Source organism: Megalops cyprinoides, chromosome 2 (genome assembly GCF_013368585.1).
Source record: "Megalops cyprinoides isolate fMegCyp1 chromosome 2, fMegCyp1.pri, whole genome shotgun sequence".
Lineage (NCBI taxonomy): Eukaryota > Metazoa > Chordata > Actinopteri > Elopiformes > Megalopidae > Megalops > Megalops cyprinoides.
This window is the reverse complement of record NC_050584.1, coordinates 51,371,016-51,389,790: the sequence shown is the minus strand read 5'-3', so window position 1 is coordinate 51,389,790 and position 18,775 is coordinate 51,371,016. Positions and strand designations below refer to the sequence as shown.

Sequence of the window (18,775 nt, the reverse complement as noted above, 5' to 3'; positions counted from 1 at the left end):
AAGACAACACACAAATTTAACACATTTTAGGCAATGGCAGGTTGGCAACGCTGTAGGATTGACCCCGGCGGAAATGAAAGCAATCCAGTATTTTTCACTTGGAGGCATAGTTACGGTAAATATTTGCCTTTGACAAACGAGATGAGTGAATATCTGTTTATAAATCATAAGCTGATTTGGGTTGTTGATGTATTTTGTGGGAGGCAGCACCATCAGCTATATCCATAGAAAGCATGAAACTCTGTTTGTGCCATTTTCCTCTCCAGAACAACAGTGCATCTGAATGCTCCTCTTGCTGTCCATAAGCGGCCTTGGGCCAATAGCTCCTCCGACCAATCAGTTCTGAAGGACATGGGAATTTTAGGGTGGAGTGCAGGTTGTTTTTTATGTCTGGGTTTAGAAACATAGTAGGGCAGCACTTTGCATGAGGGTGTGGGAGACAGTAGTAAGACCTTTTTTTTCCTCCTTTTGCTAAGCTGTGTGTTTGTGTGGAAACAGGGCTGCTAAAGCTCCTCTCTGCTCTCCCAGTTGTCCTAATCTCATTTTGGTTAATGCCATTGTTCACTCCTTGTTGGAAACGACTCATTTCTGAAAAAATTGCTATGGTTCGTTGTCCGTATTTACAGAAAGGTCCATTTTGCAGTTTTTTTTTTACTTTCACGAGGCACAATGTTGCAAGAAAACCTTTGTTTTATGACCCAAGCTGATTTAAACTACGTTAGCATTAGAATATGAATGTCCATTGTATTTCCCTGTACTGCATGTGAAAGAAATGAATCTTGGTTCAGTGAGCTTGTACTGTTCATGTAGACCCAGAGTTTGTGTTGTAACATGCATGAGGCTCTCTGACTAAACCGCTCTGTCAATCATGTCACAGACAGAAGAGAATGTTGAGACCTAGACTGGCACCTCTCCTAAACTTAGCTAAGGGTAAAAGCGGGACTTATTGAAATACATACCACCCAAGTGCATTGTTTTGCTCTGCCCGTATAAATGGGTACTGTTGTCAGCAACTCACAGGTGTTGAAAACACAAATATATTGACAATTTCCTAAATGATTATGTTATTCCACTATTAAAATGCATCCCAGGCTAGGTTACTATTTCAGTTTACTGGATGTAGTGCTGCCTTGAGTTTTGCACACAAACTGTCCCATTGCTGAGGGTAGTGTGTCCCTTAAGCTCCATACAAAGCAGTGAATTGCATTTTGTAAAGCTCAAGAATGTAAACTAGCGCAAAAGAAATGGACCAGGACTGCGAAATGACTGTAAAGAGAAACTCTCTCTTTCGGGGATAAGTGAGAGTTGGCCCGTCCCCCAACTGTTGTGATAATCTTCTGTGAGAAACAAACTTTAAACGTAGCCAGAATTTCTATACCATGTTTTTTTTTAGCTGTGTGTCAGGTCAGAGGAGAAATCCAGTGCTGGGACAACGTCCGTGTGGGCTCCAAGTACTTGCACGTGTGTTGGCTGAAGCTCAAGATGAAAAGCCATGGAAACTCAGCCGTTGTTGACTGCCAATGTTGTTTTGTGGGCGAGTGCCATTTAAGTGAGCACAGATCCTTCATTGCACTGCGCCTAGCCGCAGCTGACGTAATTGGAAAAAGCACCCCCATTGGAGACTTGAGTTTAAAGCCATATGTTTATAAAAAATTATAATTCAGGGATGGAAATAGACTCCTATTGCAGGGTAGTTCTACATTTCACAAGATGCAGAGTCACGCATCTTTCCAATGCTGATGAGGCAAAAATAAATAGTTCAAACAAACCAAACAATAATTAATGAGATGTCTAGAAACTAAAGTTCTATGCAGCAAGAGTCATATTTGCATCCCTGGTATATGTTGTTCTGAATTAAAGTGCCAAAAATAGTGTACTGTATTGTAATACAGGGTTTACTTTAAGCGGTGGATTTTGAAATGTTTTTGCTGTTTTGTTTTTAAATAGAAAATACAAAAAACAGTATTGAGTTTGAATTCTTATTTATACACGGGAAACAATGGGAAGGAAAAGAATATGACTTTGACCGGTTGTGTCTGTTTAATGGCAGAGAAATCTGATCAAATGTGCGTTCTTTACCCGCGGCTTGCTGAAATTAAAGAAAAGGAACATTGCACATAATTAAGCAGACTGACACGCACAACCTAAATCAATGGCACACTTTATTGCAAAAACACAAATACATCACACATCGTGATTCGCAAGCCTCATTGCAAACGAAATCGTCGGCACTAGATCCGGAATGGCCGGTTTTGAAAAAGGCTCATTCAGTCAGACACGATCCCTGATGGCACAACTGAACTCCCGAACACAAGCGCTAAAGATCTGAACAAGAAGTATGTGTGACATCCGCGGCAGATCCCCCACCACGCTCTGCGCTCCATTAATAGCAGTGTGTGTCTGCGTGCGTCCCTCGATGGGGCCGTTCCCTCCATAGGGGGTGTCTGGCTGCAGATCTGAGGAGCGTCCCTACAACACTAATTAGGGTGAATAATCAGAGCCCTGCCAGAGTGCTGCTGAAATATTTAGCAGCCTTGGGGAAACGCTAATGTAAGCTGACATGTAGAGACACTGTTCGTCTGCGGTCTGCACGTATCCGGGGTGCCGTTTCCCATCCATACTCACTCCAAATTTAATAAGAAGCAGCGAAGTTTCAGTTTGTACAAAAAAGGACTGAACACTTAGCACAATACTCAGGCCACCGCTTGTGCTGCGTTGTGTAAGAGACAGCCTTTCCATTGCCATCTAACACAATACATGATGCAGTTTTGTTGACACCAGCACATGGTATCATGGTTCATACTGGATTATTATTAATGGAAAACATGACTTGAAATACAGGGAGTTGTATCAGAATAATACAGTACATTGAATCAGAATTTTTAATGAAGTCTACAGAGCAGTATATATCTGATTGAGATTTTGGCCTTGAAACCGCATCAAATATTTTCAAGTGGAAAGTTTTAAAGAGCTTTTTACATGATGGGCTAGAATTGCTTAATCTGTATTGCATCATTACAGGAAATCAGTCACTGACAGGAAGTAAACAACTGCTAAAGGAAGAGCATCCGTTTAACCTGCAGGAACCCATAAACCTGATATATTGTGCTCAATATGATGACAGTGGGTGACAGCCAGTGCTGGATGATTGAGGTCAATGGAAAGCTTGTCGATATTTAGTTTAGCACGGACGCTTCAGAGCCAATCTGATGGACTTTAGCCTTAGTGGAACTGCTGCTTCGAGTCGGCTCTGCACAACGACTCCACTTCGAGTTTCATCCTTACCCATGTTCCCTGGGTGAGGATTATTACAGTTATGTTCTCAAATAACACAGTGTCATGACATACACCACAAGGAAAACACTGTTATTTCACTGTGCTCTTTCAGAATACTGATTTGAAGCACTTGCACTCTGACAACCAAGACAAAAAATGACACCAACAACAGCTGGGAATTTCAATTCCTGAGAGAGAATCAACTGTATGGTCTTAATAGGCCTATACACATGTGCATGTAGATGGGAGATAAAAATGTTCAATATATGGCGCTGTGAATGTGAAACAAAAAGGGGTCTGTGGATCCCGTCATGTTCCTCGTTACCATGTTATTCCAAGAAGCTCACTGGACAGCCTCCTTCTTACAGTGAAGGTTGGCAACAGTAACCTCCACTGCTAAATCCTTACATAAACAAGTGTTTCCTGGTTGACCGATAAAGGTCAGAGGTCATTGAGACTGAGTTCTGCTGGGCTGTCCGACAGCGCTCCTGCATCTCCCTCTAGATTTAAACTGTCCTCATCTTCCTTCTCCAGGTCGCTTCCTGCTTCACCGCTGTCACTTCCTATCAGCTGGCAGATAAAGTCATCTTTTGCTGCTGTGGGGAATGAACATTAAATTGCGGTGTGAATTTGCTTACCTTTACTTTCAAACAATCTGTCTCCAATGCACATCAAAGTTATTCTCACATTTCAGAACCACATTCAGCCAAGGAAAACGTGAATAAATTTCAAAAACCTGGGCTGCCCTGCATTCGAAAATTGGAGAAAAATACATCATAAAAATAATTTAAAAAGTCTAAACTTGGATTTGCATTACAATACATTTATAGAGAAGGTCTTAAAAAAGAAAGGGCTCAAGAGAGATTTAGACAGGAAATGAATTCTTTCAGTTGCCCAGAGCTAGAATTTCAAAGACATACCAAATAAGGAAACCAGAAAATCTGAACTAGAAATATGCTTTGTGTGTGTGTGTGTGTGTGTGTGTATGCGTGCATTTCTCCAGCAGTCCACTCAAACACCAAACATATAATTCTGGTCTGTTTTATCTTCATCAGACAAGTTGACTGTGCAAAATTATACAGAAAATACATTTTTTATTCATTGGTCATTCAGGCCAGACATCGAGCGTGGTTACATTTTGATGTTTTTATGTGTGTTAAAATTTTATGGTGGTGTTGGTGAGTTGATAAAATGTCAGCTTTTACTGTGCATATTGTGTGAACACTGACTCTCCACTGCAGTTTCTCCTGCTCCATACCAGAGTCCACTAGATCAAAGGGACCTCCTGACCTAACCTCCCCTTTACCTCCCAAACCAATCCCTACACCCCCAAATGTCATCAATCCTCAAAGATTCCTTTCATGAGGGCAGACCTCTGTGGGTTGTGCTGATGGACAGGTCCAGTGCAAACAGTGGGGCAGATCAGCCTTAGGTGACGTTAATGAAATATGAGAGTTCTGGAGTAAGTTACAGTACAAGCAGAGTAGTAAAATGCTATAAAACAGTTCCAACATAAAAGCACACTGATTTTTGAAATTTAAAATAAAATCACAAGATATCGGTTTGTTACACTTTCCTAAATTATGTTCTCAACTGTACTAAATATGGGTAAGACTACATCTATTTTTAAGTGCATTTTTGAACTGATCAAATAATTATGCATTCTTGTGTAGTATGTGACAAGCAACAGCAGCTTCGTCCACACATACATTGTTTTTTTCCATTACTGTAAAAACATTCTGTATCAATCAATGCTTCTCTACCAGGAAATTAGCTGTAGCTGTGGAAATTTCTAATATTGACTATTCCACATTTAAGCTTTTTCCTATCAGACTCTGTATTTAGGCTACTGTGTCAGCTGCTAACCCTCTTCACCACTTCCTTTTCATGGCATCTTTTGAGTTATTTCTCTCAGTCTCCTCTCTCTCTACAGATTCAACCACATCAAACGGAAGCCAACTGACTACCCCGTACACACACACACCTGCACACCAACCCCCCAGTGCAATGTCCTGGAGGCTTAGCACACAAAAGCCTTCTCTCTTGGTTTGTTTTTTTCCCCCAATCTCCCCCTTTCTTTCTTGCTCTTCTGTTTTAAGTGTGAGATCTGCTCTATGCTCGGGTCTGAGATACTATCCAGGCAGAGGGCAAAGGAGGGGGGGGGGCAGGGCGCAGACAGCTGTAGTAGTGCTTACATATCCAGCCTGCCTTCTTTTTGAAAAGGAATTTTGATCTCCCCTGAGTCATCCAGGCAGATTAGGATCTCTACACCACTTCAGAAAAAAAGTGGTTGGAGATGGGTCCCCCACATTTCTGTTTCCCCCCTTTGGTGTCCCTGATTCACCCTGCCCACTACACAGCTGCAGAGAGTGCAGATGTCTGGGGTAGGCTAGGGGACAGAGGCGCAGCTTTGAAAGAGCAACCTACCTGGCTTTTTTTCAGGCGCCCAAGACAGGTCATCCGAGCTCACCTCCCCCAGGCTGGGGGTGGGGCTGAAATCATCCTCTGAATCCAAGCTTGGCCCCGCCCCATGGCATTCATCTCCCCTTCCTACGGCTGGAGAGAGCAGGAACAGCCCACACCATCAATTATCAAATCAGCATCCATTATCTGCCCTTCTGTTTTATGCTGTAGTACTCCTTTATTATAGCATAAGTGGTCATCAGCCTTATATCCTCGGCCAATCTAGGGATAGGTTTCCACTTGAGGTAAGCACTATTAGATTGCAGCCAAGGGTCCAAGTGGAAAAACGGTGCAAAGACCTTAGTGGAAAGAGGTGCAGTTTACCTTTAATTTTGAGTGATTTCCTAAAGTCTACCCACTGAGAGTCAACAAACTGAGTACAGGGGCATTTGCCTGCCTCCATGCGAGTGGTGCAGTGTAATGGAGCTTTTGTTTTATCGGGGAGCAGAACTCTGCCAACATTATTTCCTTCAACTCACGAGGGGCAGGAACTCATTTATATTGAACCAATAAAGCAAAACCAAAAAAAAATATTGGATTCTATGTCTGCAAACCCACAGCCATTTGGGTATCCAGCACAAATCCTGCGGCACCACTGTATTTTTCTCACACAGCCGCTGGAGGCCGGGGCACGACCTCCTCCTCATGAATCCTTCAGGCTCACCTGCCTTCTGTGCCGTCACCACAGGTGTGGAGTGTCTGTCTCTGAGCATCAATCCCCTCACCTCCTCTTTGAGCTCCGACACACTCAGCCTGCAGGCCAGACACACACACACACACACAGAGCAGTTAAGTGTGTCTAAACCACTGCGCCTAAGCCCTAAATTGAGCCTGTTCCATTTCAAAGCACTAGACAGGCAGGGAGTGATATTTCATCAGAAACTCAGTAGGCTGGCCAAGCAGAATAAAACTGATCTGAGACTGTATAACCTTAGAGGAGCCAGAGCCTAGAGCTACACCCTGTTTCAAGCTTATAAGATGGTCGCACGTACACAGCTCTAGTCCCTGTGGTGAGAGCAGGCTGACTGACCTGAGCTGCCGCACTTCCTGCTGAGAGGTCTGGTACTGGGCGATGGTCTTGGTGAGGTCCACACTGTGTGCCCTATAGCTGTCTGTCAGACTCTCCAGGGTCTGTGAGCAATACAAGCTTTTAGTTTTTACGATCTGCACAGACACTCTTGAAGTCTTTTCATTTCAGAAGTACTTCAGTGTAATTCAAAAAGTAACAGAAGCTTTTAGCATACATATTTCAGGCCTATAAGCGTGTAAGTATAGTAAAGCTGGATGTGTGTGCTGTACCTTCCAGCTGCGCTCACATTGCCTCCTAGTCTCCCGGGCTTCTGATTGCTGATGGAATGTGTCCTCCTCCTGTCTCCCTGCAAGCGCAGAGATATACACACTTAAAGAACACATAACACACACACACGCACACACACACACGCACACGCACACACACACGCACGCACAGACACACGCACACACACACACACGCACACACGCACACGCACAGGCACACGCGCACAGACGCACAGGGGCATGCACATGCACAAGCAGAAACAGTCATACAGTAAAATGAACACAGGTTCCGTGAAACACATTAAATATCATCCAACAACTGCGTGCATCTGGTCCAGTGTGTCCTTAAGGTCACCTTGACCATCGGTGACTCAGCAGCGTGAGAGGGGGCGGCGGGGCTGGAGAAATAACACTGTGATCAAACACAGGCCACACAGCCGTTTGGTGTTTCATCCCCTTATGCACTCCCACTCATTAAATCCACATGCTAAAGGTCAGCACTGCAATGCGTTTCCTTTCAGGTTTGCCTGAGTATTCAGGACAGGACATGCTCTGGCTACACAAGCCTGCCTGTGTTAAAACCTTTGTGTTCCTGCTGTAACTAACCACACAACTGGCCTGCCTGACAAAGGAGAAGAGAAACAGGCCACTGGGAGCTTAGCTGGCCAGGTTTTACTTTTATTGGCAATGAAACCAACAGGATCAGCTTCTTAGGAAATACCCTACAGTACAGTACAACATGTGTACACATGAATCACTGCACGTAAAGTGTCTTAGCTAAAACAATTTATACCAACAACAATGTGCAATATATGATACAAATACTAATGTTTTTTTTGTCAAACACTTAATGCTTGGTATATATGAAGAAAAATTCTGAATGTTTTCTAGAATGTTTAATGTCTGCATGTGAAAGGAAAGTTCTTTACAGTTTAAAATTCATTTTAGTCAGATATAGCAATCCCACCAATATTCCAACCACCTTAGTATAACATGATGCAATACAGAATACAATTAAGAAACAGAGCTGAACTCAAGGGAAAACACAATGCGGCTGCCAGCAGTATTTCCACATTACTGTCCCTTGCTCTGTACAGTATGCTATAATTCCCCAGCCCCTCAGTGCAACACAGAAACAAGATAGCCCCATAGAAACCAATTAAAACTAAAAGTAACACTCATTTTTATACTTTCCCTATAAATCTGTTTCGCATATCATAAAAGCAGTAAGAGTATATATTACATACTACGCTTTCATGTAAGCATGCGGCCAACATCTAAAGATCTGACCTGAGAGACTGACTTACTCAGCTGCTGTTTCAGTTGGTCCACCTCTCTCCTCAGCTGTTCTGCCTCCTCTCTCCGCAGTTTATTACTGAAACTGCAGGCATAACCCAAAACACAGACCAAATGAACACACACTGTCAACTGGCTGGTGTAGAAAAGCAGCCCGACGCCTTCACTCCCTCTGTCATTCATCACCCATCTCCTTTCCCCTCATTTTTACATCACACATGACCTGCAACCCCGTGACCTTTCAACCCTCCTCAGCCCCTCCTATCATTTTCCCCTCCAATGACTGGTCCCTGATGGTGGTATACCCTCCACTGACGGATCCCATGTGTGCCGCTCACTCTGCCCCCATTACCCTCTGTATAAGCATTATGACTGTGCTGTTTACATGAAAAAGGCGGCCCTCACCTCTCTTCCTGGTGGTTCAGAGAGAAAGCTCTGTCGACACGGCCCCTCAGGCTGCTCAGCTCTCTCTCCACCTCTCTCTTCCACTGCTCCATGCTGCGGTCCACCCCTGGACTCGATCTTGCCCTTTCTCCTGCCCTCTCTCTCTCCCTGTCCTCATCGCGTTCACGCAACCTCCGCAGCTCCTCTGAAAACAAAAAAAAGCATTCAGATGGTCACAATAATCACTGCCGTTTTCGTCATGAGAGCTCAGCCCCCCCACCCCCTGTCTCTCACATCCAAAGTGGCTCATGAAAGGTCTTGTGGAGCTCTGAAATCTAGAATATAAACACAGTGTGCTGCATTCCTCTCTGACAATATAGCATTGGTGTGCTTTCACAGTGCTTTTTATCATGTTAGTCTACACCTACCTATGCACCTGTTATCTTTGAAAAAACACTGAGTACGGTACCCTGCAATGACTGTAGATGGCGCTGTTGGGACTGACGTTCACTCTCCATAGAGCGCAGGGCCTGGGTAAGGGACTCAATGGCCTGAAAACAAAACGAATGGGGTGAATTGTGCTACTTCTAAACGTTTTACTATTCCTGCTGATCCCACAGTATATTAGGGCCCATCTCTGCATACACACAGAAGTGCACACACAGACCAAAGTACATGTTCACCCTCACCCGACTCTGGCTCTGCAGCTGGGCCTGGATTCGAGCCAAGTCCTCCCATTGCGGTGCTGGACTGAGTGAGGGCGAAGGCAAAGGTCGTAAGGGAAGGGGGGGCTCGAAATCTGTCACACGGGACACCTCTTTGTCCAGAATGATATCTACAGCAAGAGGGAGAGGAGGGGATGAATGTCTTAGTTTTAGTCAAGTTAATCAGCCATAATCACTGAATCTAAAATCAATGTGCATGAATACAGAAAAGGGTGCCACACAAATACGCAAATAAACACATCCTCAATGTGACTTCATATATTTTTAACCCCAAACCTGCAAAATGGAAAATCATGGAAGACGTCCCACCTTTTGAATATCTCCCTGCGGTTGTCAGTTGTCTCTGTAAACACAAACGATTAATTGTAACTACACAAAACACCCAGGCCAATCTTACCATCACACAAATCTTTTATTACAATTCTTTTAACCTTTTCCTTACTTTAATGGTATACACTGTGTGTTACCACGCCATCTAGTGTTCGCAATTCTGACCCCAAAGGCTAAACCAGAGCTTGCCTTCTAGCCAGAGAGATACACAGACTTATTTCAAAGCCAGGAAAGGGTTGCCCTATTTTGGTTTGACCTACTATGTCATAAACTAATTTTCATGGTTCAGCCTCCAGGTGCTGGTTACCAGTGATATGATGACTCTTCTGAGCTACGGTCCAGTAACAAGAGATAAATTTCCTCATGTTTCTGCCCTTGACCAGAGGTGTGTGTGACTGAGAGGACAATTATCAATTACACACCATGCATAAAATATAAGCACAGAGGGTGGAAGGCCCAACGTAAACAGCATGACACTTTCCATATGGAGGTGCCCCTACAAGGACAGAGTTGATTATGTTTCTTCCCCCTGCTTACCTATAGTAACACTATTATGGAAGCATGCCTGGCCACATGGGTAAGCCTTAGGGTACTAGGTAAATTCCTCCTTACATTCAAAATATCACTGACATGTCCAAAAAGCAATGTTTTGTTGATAGAAGTGTGACTTCTGTACGTATCCCTTATGAGACTCGTACAGAATGAACTGTTGTTTCACATGGCTCACAGAAAGTGAAGTTAACACGCTAGCGGTCTTTGCAAGCCCTCATTGTATCAAGTAAGCAAGCTGTGAATATGCCATCATGAGTTAGGGGAATGATCCCCTCTCACCCGAATTTTGGCCACACTGCCATCAGCTGCAGACAGTACGGAACTAAATTCAGTGTCCCAATTCATTTCAGGGGCAATCTGTGGAGACACACACACACACACACACACAAACACATATTTGATTTTCCTGCAAGGAAAAACAATCCTGACAAAATCAAATAATTTATTTGAATTTGAACTTAAATGATCTGAACCAGAGAACCAAAAAGCATTTATTTCTTCAGTAAACTAGTTTTACTTCATATACCATATAGGGCTTTAATAAGTCTTCATGCACTGATGTAGCTCGCATTTAACGTAAGTATAACAATCCTTGAATCCCATTTCATTGTGTAGTGATGTTTCTGACCCAACTGACACAGAAGGACCTTATGTGCCTCCTTCTCTACATAAATGTGAGGCGTTTAGCGAGTAACACTTACACAAAACAATACGCCATAGTACGTTCACATTGCAGATTTTACTCCTAAACGTACAGAAACTGTGGAGCCTTTTAAGGACAATACTTGGCTAGCTTATCCATCTTATCCATAAAGCTAACCAGTAATGGCTAGCTAGCTTGCCACTTCATGTCCCGAGTTTTGGCACAGCTAGTTACCTACACAGCAGGAAAATAAGTGTAAGCAGCTAGTCAGCGTCAGCCAGTCTACATTCACTGGCTAGCCAGACCTATAAAATCATAATCTTGCTAATCTCAGTAGCTAGCACTACTAACCTAGCAACGCCACAAAAAAATCCAGTTAGCTAACGTTAGGAGCTAGCTTGCAGATTTTATCTGTTTGCTAGCTTCAGCAAGCAACAACAGTGTGCTAGGTGACGTAGCGTTAGCTGCCTAGGGCGCCTATTACCTCACCAACAAGCTAAATTATTTTTATCCCGGCTTTGATTAGTAACCGAGTTGGTCTAACTAGCGACATACTTACTGTGTCCCGTATCAGTTTTAAATCCTCGAGCCCACAACACTCACGTACATGCGTAAACACGTATGACCGGGGTTCTGGGAGTTGAAGTTGAATGAAACCGTCGATTTACAAAGAGCCACATGCTTGACATGCAATGCAGTCGGCCACTGTCCGTGAGTCTCGTAAACTAGTTTGCATTTTGATTTCTTAATCATATTAGACTGAGCCGTCAAATAAATACTGTTCTTTATTTGACGTCCCTCTGCTTACTTTGCTATAGATTTTCTGTGAAGAAATGTGCTATTTGAGGTATGTTGGTCCTGAAAAAAGATTGGTTTAGTCTGTTTCGTTTAATATCTGGCCCTCCAATAGAACTCTCTTTTAAACTTTATGTTAACCACAATTACTTGGTTCAATCCAGTTGAATATCTGTCTGTCTGAATGTTTGTTTAATGCTTCCAACTGAATGTAGTGTAGCTAAATCATCTACAGAAACATTGACTTCATGTTAAAATGGACAATTTATATGCGCAACTAGAACTAATATCTGATGCGTGGGTGATATCAAATCCAGACCAGTGTTCAATTAAAAGTTCAATTAATTTATTGCTCAAATCAAATGCAAGGAAAACCAACACAGTGAGCCGTTGCGATTAGAGCTGTGAGACGCTCCTCGAGTGCAATGAAATGCTCACGTTCACTCCAAGGGACAAGTGGTGAAGCATCTCATCGCTGTCCTTTGCGATAAAACTCTCCAGTACTACATATCCCGCAATGCAACGCTGGCAAATTTTCAGGTGTCATGGCGGGGACGTGTTGGCATATGGAGGAAATAGAGAGGACTTTACGTGATTCTCTCACTCCTTTGGGTTTTGAGGTTTACCCCTTCAAGGTAGTGCACTCTGACATTTGATAGCAGAGCACTTCTCGGTTTTCAGCTGTGTTGTGGAAAAGTTTGACACGTATAGCTTGGTGGTTTGACTAGATACCTTACACGTGTATCAGATATACGTTACCTTGCTTGCTGGCTTGGTCGAGTCCTCAATATTGACATACGGACTGCTGGCTAGCCTACTTGTTAAACGGTAGTTCAGAAAACAAGCCAAATAATCGTACCCATAAAGGTTTTGATATGTTGCTAGTAACAATTTCAGTTTCTTATATTTAGCCAGCTTGCTATCTGACAAAGTGTTCTGACTTGACTAGCTAGCGAGAACTCCAGACCGAGGTATAGGCTATTGGGCTTACTAAGTCACCCACAATCAATCATTAGGTTTGTTCAGTGAATTTTATATGATTTAAGACGGAAAATCTATGTGTTTTGTGGGCAGATAGGTTGGTACAATGCAGTGCTCTCCCCTTCATTCCACCTTCCGTACCCCGAGGACACGCTTGCGGCGGTGGTGTTGAGCACCCCATCGATGTTTGAACGAGCCTTCATACCGTTCCTAGAAAGCCACAGCTGCGAGGGAGTCACTGATCCCATTGACCAGTGTATCAGACACAGTATCTCCACCTGCGTCACCCAGGTACATTACCAGTGGCAACCGAACCATTTGGGTTAGGCTCTCAAAAATTCTGTCTGTTACTCACTAGTGTGTTTCAAATTACTGACACATGCAATAAACATGTGGCCTGAATTTTTTGATTATTGACTTCTAAAGCTGTGCCTCCACCTGGAATACAAGCCAACGACATGTGTAAAGCTTCCACCATCACTCCACCTCTTAATTTACACTCTGAGCTTTTGTTTTATGCCTGTGCATGCATTCTTTATTTGGTATTTTCTATACAAGTTTGCTAGCTCAGTATTTTCCAGCAAGGTAATTCTGATCCTCCAGGGGTTGGTGTCCTGTAAGTTTAGTGTAGTTTGAGACCCCTCCCCCAGAATAACAGGTGATAACCCAATTGTTGTAATTATATTTCGTTCTGGAAGCCCCAGAGGTTTAGAGCAATGCGACTGCCCTCTCCAATCACAGGTGGTCTCTCTCTCCCTCTTTCAGAATTTTCCAGGTAAAGAGGTGAACATCAGCTATGACTACGAGATGCTTCCCAACCGCAAGCCCAAATTCCTGGCACAGACCGCGGCACATGTTGCTGGGGCAGCGTACTACTACCAACGGACAGATGTCATGGATGATCCTTGGGGAGAGAAGGTGAGAGACAGATTGCCTGTTAGCTGCTATAGGTTTCTTTTAGTCTATCTGTCTCCAGATCCATCTTCAGCTGACCCAGCTATGTATGCATAATTGAAAATGTCAGCCAGTTTAAACAGATGAAAGTGTAAAACCATGTGTTGTAAACCGAGGAGAGCAGAAGTACTAAATAATTTTGCGAAAAGGAGTCTGCCTCCATGCTGTCTGTCTGCTGACTGGTTCTCACTTCTCTTTCACCCTATTCTCAATTCGCTTTGCTATCTCCCTGTCACAGAAGATGTTTGGAGTGTGCATCCACCCCAAGCTGGGCGGATGGTTCGCCATAAGAGCTTTGCTGGTCTTCCCAGGTGTGGAGGTTGGCTCAGAGCTGCAGCAGAGACCTCCTCCTGACTGTGTCCCCTCCCAGGAGTCCAGAGTAGAGCTCCTGGAGAGGTTCAACTTCCGCTGGCAGGACTGGACTTACAGAGACATTGTCCCCACAGCCGAGTGCTACTCCCAGGAGCAGAAGATGTACTTCTCCACACCCCCAGGCCAGCGGGCTGCTCTACTCAGACAGTGGGGGTTTCTACCAGGGGGGGACACACAAGCGCAGAACCAAGGAGGGGACATTGTGGGGTAATTTTTTTTTTTTTGGGAGATCAGCTACATGTAGAATCATCTTGAAAATTCAAGAAAAAACACTTTCTATTTTGGAGGCTAATGGATGTATGCATATATATGCAATATTAATTTTTTATATAATGTAATTTTGTATTTAATTTTGTATTTTTGAACAGAACTTCCTTTTTTATTCTGTTGATAAAATGGTTTATTATCAATGTAACTGGCCTTGCAGTGGTCTCCTCCTGCTGACATGTCTGTTAAGCTGCTGTTGAGTCCAGTGTTTGACACAGAGCAAACTGTACACAAACACACAGGGGGAGAAAGATCAAACGTTTACAAGTGCTGCCTTTTATTTTGATTCAGCTCATTAAAAACAGACATTTACAGATTGAGAATGTCTGTAGTTCCTCCCTGGGGATTAATTAATTCAGGTTCTTGCACTAACAATCAGTTGTGCACTAATACTGCGTGTTAGGATTGACATAATTAAAATCTTTTGCTTTAATATTACAAAGAACAATTTCGCCCATCTACAAAAAAGTGAAATAAAAATCAGGTACTGTATCAGCTAAATATTAATGTAGAAAGCACACAGAATAAAACATTTAGAGTGCAATCTCTTTAAAAGCAGTGTTAGCAAGCTACTGGTAAAGGGGTTTGGTCCACCTACTGCTACTGCCCAGGGCTTGAAGAGCTGGAACTGAGCATTTACTGAGATCACAACATCCATTGGGTGTCATTTAGCTCAGCTGGCAGCCTTTTTTTTTTTGCTGCAGTAGACCTTCCAGTTTAGCAAGGCTGAAATAGCAAGTAAAATGGTCAGCTTCCTCCATCTCCTTGCTCTCCCTTTTTGAGGGGTGGTGTTTTGTGTCTGACCCAGCTCAGGAGAGCTGTGCCAAAACTGATTGATGTCTAGAACAACCCCCCCTCCAAAAAAAAAAAAAAGCCAGATCTCCAAAGGCATTGTGCAGACTTTGAAAGGGAGAAGGAACACTGGGCACATGAAACACATTCTTTTCAGGTCCCAAGAGATGATGGGATGAAGTGCTCTCACTGCTTCCATTTTTGTTTTGTATTTTTTCTTTCAACTCGTCTCTCAAGGGTTCATTGAACCTTGAATATAAATGCTGTGTCATTATACTTCTTAAGACCTTTAATTTCTATATGGTAATACTGTAGGCTGTCTGAATCTATTGTTAAAGTCAAAACTGTAGTTGCACTTTTAGAAATGTATAAAAATGTTGGAAAAAGTCCAGACTGTGTACAATGTATAAAATAAAAATGTCCTTGGTTACTGCATCGTCACAATTTTGACACTGATGGTGGCAGAGACTGTTGTTCTGCGCACACACACGTCAGTCTTAACCACTGCAGCCAAGATGCACACAGTCAGCAACTAAAACCACCATTAGCAGTACTCATGCTGCAGGTATTACAGGAACATGTTAAGGAAATTGTTTGCCTAGGAACTGAATGTATGCTCTAAGTAAATGGCTTTAACAGGGTTCATTTTTTCATTCTTTTGTGAGGATTCAGAAGAACATACTGTCATTTTATTCCTGTACATAGTGTACCTTACCATTTTGTACACCGAAGACAATGTCGAATGCACATAGTATTGTGTTGTGTCTTTCACGCCTTCATTGAATGACACTGTAAATAACACAGACTTGCACAGTTAGCCATCCTTTTGGGAATAGAGCCAAGTATGGATCATTCTGGCACTTCTACTGTCAGAGTCTACCAATTTCCTAACCTCCATAAAGCATCTTTTAATTTGGGCACTAAGCATGATACACTAAAAGATCAGGTTCCAGCTGCAACAGCTATAGTATGTGTGCACTTTTCAGTCATACTGTGGAGTAAAGCCAAGTATGCACCTCAAAGCTTTACGTCAGTGCAAGGGACAGCATGCTAAGCATAATGGGCATCAAACAGAGAACTGCATTTTTGAGACCCAGTTGCAGAACTGAAGCTTCAGCTATAGGTGTCATGGGGCATTGCGTTACCATTATAGTAATCATAAAATTATTGCCAGTTAATTATTTTCCGTTGGTTGTGTGATCAAATCAATGGAAAAAAGCTTGACACTAGTTGTTAAAGCAACTAGCTTCCTTGTCTCAGTGCTGCATAAAGTATTATGTAAACACACAAGAAGACCTGGTGCATGGGTATAGCAGATGGGCTTTCGTGTGCCATCTGGGCTGGTGTTCAAACCACTGATTTCTACATTCATTTTGAGGTTCATTGGTTCCATATCTGATAAATACACTAAAGCTGCCTTACTTTATCACTCTTAAAATGTTTTTCATACCCCCTCAATTTGTGTGCCCCCTCCAGCTGAAATGTGCCTGACCTTGTAAAGCAGCAGCTGTATCATGTGAGAGGATGGTGAAAAACTGGGTTTGTGTAAAGCAGGCCAGTCTGAGGGAAATGAATCAGCTTTGGAGAAAGGGGTATTTACTCTACTCCAGCTGTTCCCAGTCCTTCAGACCATGCTGGAGACAAACAACCTGGAAGATACCTACACTGAGCTCTGTACTTCCAACGTCTGTGCTAAGTTTCAGTTATTATGTAAATGTTACAAGGATTTGGATTCTTAACGACTTTTTAAATGTCAAACTTTTGTTTAATTGGAACAGCTTGTGGGCTCAACGTGTAATATGGATTTTTCATTTATACACTAGATGGCGCCGTTTTATCGTCTCTCAAACGTTAGTTCCAGGGGTCCTTTCTGGCAGGCAAAGTAGTTACCGTACACATGTAGGCACAATTTTTGAGAAATTTATTTCTTGGGTTCATGTTTTAAACCTTTGGGTATTACGTGAACACATACTCTGCCTCTTACCTACTATTGCGTTTAAAACATAGGAAAACCAGAAAGGATGTGAAAGACATACCCTCCTAAAATCATCACAAGCCAGTTACTGAAATAACGGAAGTGAAATAATTACCCGTAACACCTTGTGGGGAAGTAGATTTTGATGGATGTCATTAGATATCTTGTGATTGTATTAGCTATTATAAGTTCTCCATCTCTGGAAAGTATGCATATAAAATAGCGCTGCAGCTACTTCTCCACACTCAGGGTTTGAGTACGCTATTTATCCGTGCTAGAGCATGAGATTTTATTTAATAATTTCAGTAATAATGCGAGAGTGATAATCTACAGGAGGTACTGGGAGACATTCACATATGGCTGGGTGTTCTTTTCAGTTCAGAGACATTGAAGGTCATAGTACTGTCAGATGTCACATGATCTGTCAAATTAGACGTGAAAATAATATGCACACACTTAGCCATGCATCTGACCCCATCCCACACAGGCACACTGCTAAATAGTGTATGACATGTTTACTGCAATTAGAATAATGTAGTGTATATTATACTGTACATATACTGTATACTGTGTATAATTGTTTTACTGTACATAATTGTATAAAATTGTTGTCAAACTTTTATGGACCATTGTAAAGTATGAAATGATTTTTTAAATGAAAATGTAATGCTTCCTTAACCTTGCTAACATTCTGTCTCTGCTCTCCGTGCCACCCCTCCCACCCCCCCCACCCCGCCCCGCCCCGTCAGCACGTTTCACCTCAATATCAACACTAGTTTTTCACCTTTCCGTGGGCTTGCGCCTCTCTCTCCCCCTCTCCGTGTTCATCAGTGCGGCGTCTCTCTCAGAGCGGGTGCAGTTCTCCACCGTACTGAATCAGCACTTCAGTCCCACCCCACCCCCCCCACCCCCCCACCCCCAGCCGCAGGCTTGCAGAGTCTCAGGCACTGGAGTTAATTAAACTCCCACATCCCAGCCTCTGCCTCTCTGCTGTGTGCCACGGCCACACAAGCGCAAGCGCGAGCACCTCGCCTCACTCACGTCTCTGCCTGCAGCAGAGCTGCACAACACCTGTCCTCCACCACAGCGCAGACATCTCCCCCCCCCCCCACCCCCCCGGCCTGCGGCTAAGGCACACCAACTGCGGCTACTCCTCTCCCTCTCTCCACATCTACCGCATCAAACATCGGCTGGTTTTATTGTTAAACGAAAGGTTCGATAAGCAGTGAAAAATGTTTTCTGAGCACTCCGCACTGACCCCCACAATGTGATTTGACCACTTTGAGACCCAACCAAAAGCCATAAGCTATGCAGCACCTTGTGCATGTATTAGTGCGTATGAGTTCTACTGCTACATTACTGCTCTCCAGTGTCCTGCTGTAGAGCAGACAATGTGTTGGGGTAAGGTTTTCCATTCTGGTCCAGGGCAGGACTTGGTCTAATCTTCCCATGCATTATTTACGAGATCTTTAGAAGTTGTGCAATGAGGAGGTAATCAGTTGGTTCAGATAACAGTGCAAATTCAGCGTAGTGCTGTGGTGAAAGTTATTTTCCAGCCGTACATGCTGTACCTTTTTTTATACCTGTACTATAGTATTATATAATCACTATTTTATCCTTAAGTAGTAAAAAAATTCCATGCAGTAAAATGGTGTCATTGCCTCATCTCATTGA

At 43.2% G+C, this 18,775-nt stretch overlaps 1 protein-coding gene across 1 annotated transcript; it reads left to right on the top strand.

The window, feature by feature from the left end:
- The first annotated feature begins 12,305 nt into the window (after positions 1 to 12,305).
- Positions 12,306 to 14,346, top strand: mmachc (metabolism of cobalamin associated C). Its single transcript, XM_036522651.1, has 4 exons — positions 12,306 to 12,395; positions 12,835 to 13,032; positions 13,507 to 13,659; positions 13,934 to 14,346. The coding sequence occupies exons 1-4, from the start codon at positions 12,306 to 12,308 to the stop codon at positions 14,276 to 14,278; spliced, it is 786 nt and encodes a 261-aa protein (XP_036378544.1). The 3' UTR covers positions 14,279 to 14,346.
- Positions 14,347 to 18,775: the final 4,429 nt, after the last annotated feature.